Raw genomic sequence first — 9,801 nt, 5'->3', positions numbered from 1 at the left:
GCGTTTTTACGCGTTTTTTTTTTTATAATTTTTATTATTAAAATAGGAATAGGGGTAGTTTAGGAATAAAACAAAAAAATTTATTAAAAATGACGATTTTAATACGAAAAAAAACGTTAAGAACGATTTTATATCGAAAATTAGATGAGGGACGGTTTCGATTTTCAGCCTCAACGTTAGGGACCAAAACAATACTTACCTCTAATTATATGTTAGTGTAGAATTCCCACATCATATATTATCTCACTTACAGCCTATTTGGAATGTATCTGAGTTGAAATCATAGATGAATTGAATTCTATTCCTTGCTTTGGAATAAAAAAAAATATGAAGTTGAATTCCGGTGAGAATTTCAATTCTCATTTTACTCCCATTTACAAATTAGACCTACTTTGGTCTGATTTCAAAATCAATTCTCACCTAAACCTCACTTAAACTGTGCAATATCAAAAATATCCTTGTCTAAATTATAATATTCTATAATCCCTTCATTTTTTTAAACCCTATTTTGCTTATTTGTTGGAGGATTGAAGCTGCACACCGTGAAGCCCTGTTCGTGTTCGTCAGGGTTGTTCGCTACTTTCATCATTCTCTGACAAGGTGCAAGCTCTTTGTTGCAGTGCCGTGAAGCCTTCCTCTTCGAGCAACGCAAACTCTTCACTCTGTCAATTGCTAGGAGCTGGAATTAGAGGTAGGGGAATGCTGATTACTTTGGCAAAAATTTGTTACCCATACCCTAGATTTGTGTATTTGTTTAATGTGCACAATCTGTTTAATGAAATGTCTAATTTGATTTCTAGTTCCATAAATTGTCATGATTTTTTGGCTTGTTATTGCTAATGGTCATAATCTTCAATCTTTGTTTTTATTTTGAGCACGCGATTCCAATCTATTTGATGACTGATCACTTCTTCATGCTCATACCCACAACAACTTATGATTTTATTTTTAGCCCGCGGTTCCCATGTATAATTGGTTTTGTTGCTACTGTTTAGTGATTGTTATAGTGTGGTGTATTGTTTTATGTAAATCATAGGCTATTTCATTATAAATTATTTTGTTGCTCCTATGTTAAATTGGACAGGACTCGATTAAAGAACCATTCTCGATGAAAGATATTTTGACACATGAATTACAAATTTGGATGGAATGGCTATTTTGTTTTGAGCCTTTTACTGTTAATTAATTTTCAAGGCTTTTGTATCGGTTTGTGATTGTGATGTCATCCCTTTTATGCGATGGTTCTTTTGGGTATAAGAGGAAACTAAGTTTCTTTCTTTAAACATGTATCCTTTTCCTATCCAATGCAATGTCATTCTGTTTCTTTATTATCATCAATATACCATTTCTTTATTACTTTGATATTATGTAGGTATCTAATATGATAGAATCTGAAATAAATGCAATTTTAGCCATAGTTATTTTTGCGGGCTATTTGGCTTGTATGCGATATATGATTCGGCAAATGTCTTGTATTGAAAGATCAATCACCCAATCTCAACGTCATAGTAGAGAACAAATACGTCAAGAATTGATTGCTCAATTAGAAACACATTATAACTCACGTTCTATAATATGCATGAGTTATGATGCTTTTACTAGATTAGTTGCAATACTTCGTCAACGAGGGCTTCTTAGAGATAACCAATATAGTATTGTTGAAGAGCAAGTGGCAAAGTTTTTCCATATTTTAAGTGGTCATTCAAGTACTCGGGCAGAAGGTTTTTCTTTCGTCGGTCTACTAAGACTATTAGTCGACATTTTCACCAAGTCCTTAGAGCTATAATAACCTTAGAGGATCAATTTTTAGTTCAAATGAACGGCTCAACTGTTCCACCCGAAATATTCAATAGTGGAGGAAGATTTTATCCTTACTTCAAGGTATATTTTTTGTATAAATGTAAACTTTTTAATAAATTTTTGTACTAACACATGGTCGTAACTATTAATTTATGTTGAAACTTTAGAATTGTATTGGTGCTTTGGATGAAACACATATCCGAGTTAAGGTTCCTAAAGAAGATGTGTCAAGGTATAGAGGAAGAAAAGGTTTTCCTACCATGAATGTAATGGCAGCTTGCACATTTGATTTGAAATTTACTTATGTCTTATCTGGGTGGGAGGGCTCCGCTTCAGATTCAAGAATTTTAGAAAATACAATTCATAATAAAGATAATCTAAATGTTCCTCAAGGTATTTTGTCATTTTTCCAAATATAAATTTGTTGTTATTGTATGTTTTTAAAAAGCTTATAATATTTACATATGTATTTTACAATTTGTTTTAGGTAAATTTTACCTAGCTGATGCTGGTTATATGTTGAGGTCGGAGTTTATCACTCCATATCGAAGTACTCGATATCATTTAAAAGAATATTCTCGACATCCTCCTGAAAATCCAAAAGAGTTGTTTAACTTAAGACATTTTTCATTGCGCAATGCAATTGAAAGAGCTTTTGGTGTCTTGAAGAATAGATTTCCAATCCTGTCAGAGATGTCTAGATATAATGTAGACACAGTCAGTGAAATCATCATAGCTTGTTGTATTTTGCATAATTTCTTAATGGATTTTGATCCTGATGAAGAAATTATTGCACAAGTTGATAGAGATCTAATGAATAATGTACCTGAAGATAGAGCAAGTCGTGAAAACATTGCTAGAGGGGAAGATGGACGAATAGGAGAGATTTTGAGGGATACTATAGCCGCAAAAATGTGGAATGATTATATTCGTAGACAACATTAATTTCTTATTATTTTGTGTACGTGTGAACATTTGTTTATTCTGGTTGCTTTGAATTGAACATGAGTTTATGTATTAGTTAGATTTACATATATCATATACTCTTGTTATTTGTGAAATAAGTTAAATACTTCAATTTTATGTAATGTATTTATTTAATAAATTGTTGTTTATTATTTTAATTTAGATTTATTGTAATAATTGTATTTCTACTTTTTTACTTGTGATATAACAATAGGTGGTGATATGGATTCCGAAAAAGTTAGTGATGTTGAAAGAAAAAATGAGTGTGATACCTACTTTAAATGGACCATGAAAATGGATGGCTTAATACTTGAAGTTCTTAAGGAGCAAAAGAATAAGGGTCAAAAGGAAGATATGCTTTTTCGGCTGAATCTTATAGAAAGGTGGTGGAGGAAATTAATGAGAAATTTTCTATGAGCATTAATAAGAGTAAAGTTCTAAATTGTTTGAAGACTCTCAAGGAACAAATAGTTTTAGCAAAAGAAATTAATCAAAAGAGCGGGGTAGGATGGAATGATACAACCAAAACATTTGAAACTACACTTGATGTGTGAAAATCTTTATGCTCGGTATGTATATTTTCTTTTTATATATATATTTGTCTATTTTAATATTAGTATTATTTATTTTATTTGATATTTTGATATGAATTATTTTATTGATTTTTATATAGGCAAATCCTAAGTTTAAAGCTATTAGAGGAAACATCTTTATCACTTGAAAATTCTTAAAGAGATTTATGATAAAGATATAGCAAATGGAATGCGGGTTGAGACTGTTGGGCCAACCGTGGGGAGCTCTCGACAACCGGGGAGAATTCGGGGAGGAATCGAGTGAGAAAACATAAGATGAGATGACACCACATCCAACTCAAAACCTTAAGGTGTCAAGTTAATGGGTCTCTCATCTTATAAACTCCTCACTCTTCCATGCTTTCTTTGATGTGGGACTAACTTTAACACTCCTCACACTTGCAATACTAACAATCTCCCCCTCAAGTGTGAGCCTCCACATCAAGCACTAACTCCCCCTCTTTCTAACTCCTCCACCACCACGAGTATTCGTCCATCACACCGCCGCAAAACACCGCGGGACACGCCGCCCGGACCACCTTTGCCGGGAAGACTTTCGATGCTTCACCTTGAATACTCCTTAAACCAGACCGATTAAACCATCGGCTCTGATACCAAGTTCATCCCTTCTTCTCTACTATGAGTGCTACCCTTCTTCTCCACTATAGCCGTTGCATTAAACTAAAGTGAGGCACGTTTAGAAGGAAACACTGGCTAGTTGAATTATTAGTGATAATACATAAATCATATATATGCCAAGAAGCATAGATGATTTTGAAAGCATGCAGTTAGTTGGTAGTGTTGATGATGTTTATGGTATTAGGGAGCAAGAAAAGCTTGTGCTACCAGCTAGAATGTGTGAAGGATGTTGCCAGGTTGTGGTTACCAAAGGAAACTGAGTACAAAGTGGAAGCCACTAGTTACAAAAATTACACAATCGGGCTGGTGGATCACAATATTAAAGAGGGCGACTTCTCTTCCCTGCCTCGCCACTTGCTCTAAAAATTCAATTTTAGCGATGCTAGCGACTACGAATTTACTTGGAAACAGCCGGATGTGAATAATGCATACCATGCCACTCAATTGCAAGACTCCGTAGGTGCGGATAATTCATACTATATATACCTATCATACCTATCATACTCCTCACACTTGCAACATTAACAATCTTCCCTTCAAGTGTGTGTCCACATCAAGCACCAACTCCTCCTCTTCCACTAGACTGATTAACCATCGACTCTGATACCACTTGTTGGGCCGCCCGAGGAGAGCTCTCGACCACCGAAGAGATTTTGAGGAGGAATCAAGTGAGATAACATAAGATGAGAAAAGACCATATCTAACTCAAAACCTTAAGGTAGTAAGTTATTGGGTCTCTTATCTTATAAACTCCTCACTCTTACTTTCTTTGATGTGAGACTAACTTCATGCACTCTTCACACTTGCAACATTAACAATCTTTCCCTCAAGTGTGAGCCTCCACATCAAGCACTAACTCCCCCTCTTTCTAACTCCTCCACCACCACGAGTATTCGTCCATCACACCGCCGCAAAACACCGCGGGACACGCCGCCCGGACCACCTTTGCCGGGAAGACTTTCGATGCTTCACCTTGAATACTCCTTAAACCAGACCGATTAAACCATCGGCTCTGATACCACTTGTTGGGCCAACCGTGGGGAGCTCTCGACAACCGGGGAGAATTCGGGGAGGAATCGAGTGAGAAAACATAAGATGAGATGACACCACATCCAACTCAAAACCTTAAGGTGTCAAGTTAATGGGTCTCTCATCTTATAAACTCCTCACTCTTCCATGCTTTCTTTGATGTGGGACTAACTTTAACACTCCTCACACTTGCAATACTAACAGAGACTGGTAAACAAAAAGTGAGAAGATGGAAAAAGGAAGATACACACGTTAATATTGATGACATTGATGAAATGCAAGCAAACAATGAGGTGCATTTGGAGAATTTTAATCCCTTTGATTATGAAAGTATGCCCGCAAGTCCAACCTCACAAGCTCCACCATTATCTATTCCATCGGTGTCTAATACCTCATCTGCTAAAGGTAAAAAAAGAAAAGTGGCAATAATAGACGAGTATTCCCAAGATATGAAAGACATTACTATGGCAATGAAAGATATTGCAAATGCTATCATAAGTTCGCATCCTGAAGTTTGGAAGATATCTGATATGAGGGAAGCTTTAACTAAATTAGGTTTGCAGGGCCGCCCATTTTGTGAAACTCTTGAATGGCTTGTTACTCATCCTACTCTTCTTGGAGTATTTTTTGGCTTACCGAAAGAGCTTCGTCTTGAATGGTTGAGGGAAAAAATGGATTTTGAGTTTTAGAAATTTGTGGCAATGTTTTTAGATTTAAACTAATGTTCCTTTTTTATGTTATACTCAGTATGATGAAATCTCTACTATTTAGACTTTTATGTTATGTTTAGCGTGATGAAAACTCAAAACTTCTATGAGGGTCATGTGAGGTTGATTTATTGATATGGATTATGAGTATTTTGTTTTAAATTAAACTTTGTTATGTTTATGGCTTATGGGGTTATCTCATTTTTTATTTTATTATTTTTTAACAAAAATATGATCATATCAAATGAGTGTCATAATCACACACAAATAAGATTATAGAAAAAAATGAAAAAGTTATGAGATGTTGATTTTTTTTTTTAAAAATAATTTAAATTTCTCATTTTTAAAAAAATTCCACCTATCATGATTTCATGGGTGAGATGGATCTAATTGGTGAGGTTGTGTTAGACCAATTTTACTTATAAGTGATTTATATAATTATATTATCTAATTTAATTGATAAATAAAATTATACTTAATATTTATTGAGGGGTAAAAATGTCTTAGAGAAATAATAAAATATCAATAAAATAATTTTATAGATAAAATCAAAATGAGTAATTTATTAAATAATTTTATCAAACTTCTTAGATTATTTTATTGAATTAACCTAATTTTTTTATAACTAATCAGAATAAAATTACCAACAATAAAATGTATTCGCTTTTTAATTTTATTATGGAGAAAGTAATGGTATAGAACAGCGATATGAAAAAGCAGCGTGGTATTAAAGAACTAATAATCGGATGGTGCGAGTGCTCCCAGACAAATCAGACGGTCTAACTTCAAAAAAATATATAATAATCAATTTGAACCAACCGATTTGATTTTTGTTTTATTAAAAAAAAAAATTTTATTCCGATTTGATTTGCTTCTTCCAAATTTCAAAATTTTTCCCTTGCAAATCGGATCATCGGACCATCCAATTTACCCATGATATTTTCTTTTAAACATAACTCGCATGGTCTAACTTGTCTATAACACAAGTCAGAAAAGACTACCCCCACAAATTGGTCTAGCACAACTATGTCCCATAAAGCAGCACATCACATACATGCCTCCAATAATAAAAAAAAATGAGCCAAATGTATTTTCTAAAAAAAACAAGATTTTCTTTTATAATGAGAAAGAAATCTATAGCTGATGTATTTTTTATAAGATTCTAATTACATAATCAAAGGGCACAAGATTAGCACTATATATTTGACAAACCAAACATTATCCAACTTCTTGTTATTACACTCTGAAGTTTTGGTCTTCTTACCTTCTTATTAGAACAATCAATCTCCTACATCCTACAATATAGCATGCAAATATGCAATACTTGTATGAATATATAGTACTACTCGGGAGAGAATAGGCAATATAACATAATTCAAGGGACATTTCAGTCAAATCGAATTTCACGCCATTGACCCAAGTCTTTCTAGTAAAATCCAAGGCTCCAAGCTCAGCTGCACTGCGCTCTCACTCTCTTCCGACTCAAAGAAAGTCATCGCTGCGAAGAGTAACTAAGCCACGCTCTCATGTTGCTGCTTCCGCGTAAGATCCCTAACCTCATCGTTCTTGATCTCCGTTCCTAACATCCAACTCACCAAATTGCAAACCATAACCGTTAATCCTTTTTATTCGCTTAATTGTTTAGATTTCTTGTTGCATTGATTGGTTTGTTGCTGCAGGAATGTCTTCAAAGCTAGCACGATCATTGCTGCTTCTGCTTTTCGCATTTTCGATCTGCGATGCGGTCGCGCTTCCCGGCCCTATCTCCGATCGTCACCGTTCTGCTGCTTTGGAGCTCTTCGCCCCTCAGCACGGTTCATTTGCAAGGTCAATTAGACCCCCGTTTCTCCTTTTCTTTTTGTAGCTTAGGAAGCCACTCTGTTTGGATTGCTTATATGCTTGGCCTTGGATTAATTCTAATTTCCATCCATATGTTTCGGAGTTGTTTAATTTAATGTAATTTTATTTTTTAATTTGTTATATTTATTCCTCTTGTAATTGTTTCTGAAAAATTGAAATCCAACATTTTGGTCTGGGAACATGCTTGACACATCATAAGACAAATACTAGGCATTAGCTCATATGCGTTTGTTGAAATTATAGATGACTGTGTATAAGGCGACTGATTAGTATCTTATGATTTGATAATATCAGTTTAGAAGAATCCTATGAGGCCCTTAGAATCTTTGAGATTCTTGCGGTTAGGGAGAAGCCTGATGTGAGGGCAACAACTTGTCCAAAAGTGTTGGAAAATCTTGTCTCATCCACCCCACTGAAGGATTTGTTCTATGCCTTAAAAGTTAATGGCATATTAAAATGCAAGGTTAATGGTGACATTTTCAAGGTATTATTATTGTCTTGATTTGGTTCTGGTTATCATTGCTTTTGCAATGAAATTTCCGTTCACATGTTTTCTAGCATGTCTGAAAATTTGATGGTAGAATTTGTTTATTTTATAAAGGATATTGCTTCGAGACTTAAAGCTACTGTCAAGGATGCAAAGACTTTAATTGACCTGTATTACTCAATAGGAAGTTTGCTTCTTATAAAGGTAACTATCTGGACTCAACCTAACTATGTTTGGTGAGCTATGTTACGTGAGTTTCTATTACATTTCTCTTGGGATACTGGTGTATTGCTGGAAATTTTTTCTTCTCTGTACTTGTGAATTGGGCTTTATTTTCTGTACATCCTGTCTATATGCTGTAGCTGATGTATGCAGAAATTATTCTGAACCTTCAAATGTTATCCAAATATGCCCAAAGTTTCTTCTGTTATTTCTAAATACTGGATGCATGTCTCATTTGCAATGTGATATTGTGTTTCACTATTGTTCTCTCCTGCTAGTCACCCCTTTTTTGCATACAGGACCAGGCTTCTGATGTTGATGTGCTTCTTGCCGATGCTGATGGGACCTTCCACTCAATCAAGGTATGTTTTTATAACCTTTGGTAGAATATGCTTGTAGCAAGATTTTGCATCTTTATGGTGGTCTCTTTGGATGTTTTGATCCGAGAATTAATATATTTGTTTTACCATGAGTTGTATCAATTGTTGCTGCTGCAATGTCACATGTACAATGGTTTCATATCCTGCATTACTTGCAGGCGCTAAGCCAAAGTGATGGAAAATGGCGCTATACTGATAAACCAGAATCTAGTACTTATGCTGCAGGTAATGCCTTATGCTCTTATGTTGGAATATGTTTTATTTTATTGTTTCTTTATATGCATAGTAGTTTCAGCTTTGTAACTAGAATTTTAATTCCATAAAACATTGCTGTTTACCTATTGTTAGTCAGTGATAATGTAAGCTATTCGTGTTATACACAGGATTGGCTCTAGAAGCACTGGCTGGAGTGATCACATTAGCGTCTTCTGAGATTGATCAGTCTAGGGTAAAGTTTTTGATCTGAAATTGGTTGCTTGACTTGCTTCACAAACTTTAAAGCTTGTTAAATTGAAAGTATTTCCTACATTGAGTAGAAATTCATGTAGATGTAATTATTTCCGTTATTACAATGTTCTGTAAGATTTCTCCCTAGAAATTTTGTCATTTTAATTACAACCTAATGATAAAGCACCAGCAAGGAACTGTTAAATAAAAATGAATTCAAGTGGTAGGGCAAAGTGAAAACTCCAACTGAAGTACTCCATTTTGGAAATTGCAATGTACTTTAATCTAATACTAAACTCGCCAGTGTTATAATGTTATGAGAATTTATCTGTTTTGCTTTTGCTTTTATTATGTATCTTGCAAACATATATTGCCTCGGCATCCTTGAACCTGTATCAATATCTTATATTAGCTCCATATTGTCAGGTCAATTTAGTGAAAAATGATATACTGAAGCTTTTTGACAGCATTGAAAAATATGGTATGTATAAGTTTGCTTTTACCTTAATCTTGTTTAGATTTTGGAGGCAATTAATGCTCTTTTATAATTTTAGAATTCCCTACCCTGGATGTAGCAGCAATTGTGCCCTTTAGTAGAGTTTATTCTTTTGTAAATGCTAGATTTATATTATCTTCCATATCAGTGATTTTCGTTTTGGTTTCATTACATTTTGTTTCATTTTTGGTTCTCT

General features: G+C 34.3%; 1 protein-coding gene across 1 annotated transcript in view; it reads left to right on the top strand.

Annotated features, from left to right (window-relative positions):
• Positions 7,089–9,801, top strand: part of LOC107646194 (dolichyl-diphosphooligosaccharide--protein glycosyltransferase subunit 2) — a gene marked incomplete at its 3' end in the record, with an annotated part of 7,092 nt that continues 4,379 nt past the window's right edge. The window contains 8 exon segments of the mRNA XM_016350400.2: positions 7,089–7,255; positions 7,393–7,540; positions 7,868–8,057; positions 8,175–8,264; positions 8,582–8,644; positions 8,821–8,887; positions 9,046–9,110; positions 9,536–9,590. Of these exon segments, the coding sequence (XP_016205886.1) occupies positions 7,240–7,255; positions 7,393–7,540; positions 7,868–8,057; positions 8,175–8,264; positions 8,582–8,644; positions 8,821–8,887; positions 9,046–9,110; positions 9,536–9,590 (694 nt within the window).

This window comes from Arachis ipaensis, chromosome B06, assembly GCF_000816755.2.
Source record: "Arachis ipaensis cultivar K30076 chromosome B06, Araip1.1, whole genome shotgun sequence".
Classification (NCBI taxonomy): Eukaryota; Viridiplantae; Streptophyta; class Magnoliopsida; order Fabales; family Fabaceae; genus Arachis; species Arachis ipaensis.
The sequence above is the reverse complement of the archived record's forward strand: the minus strand, read 5'-3'. Positions and strand labels throughout refer to the sequence as shown.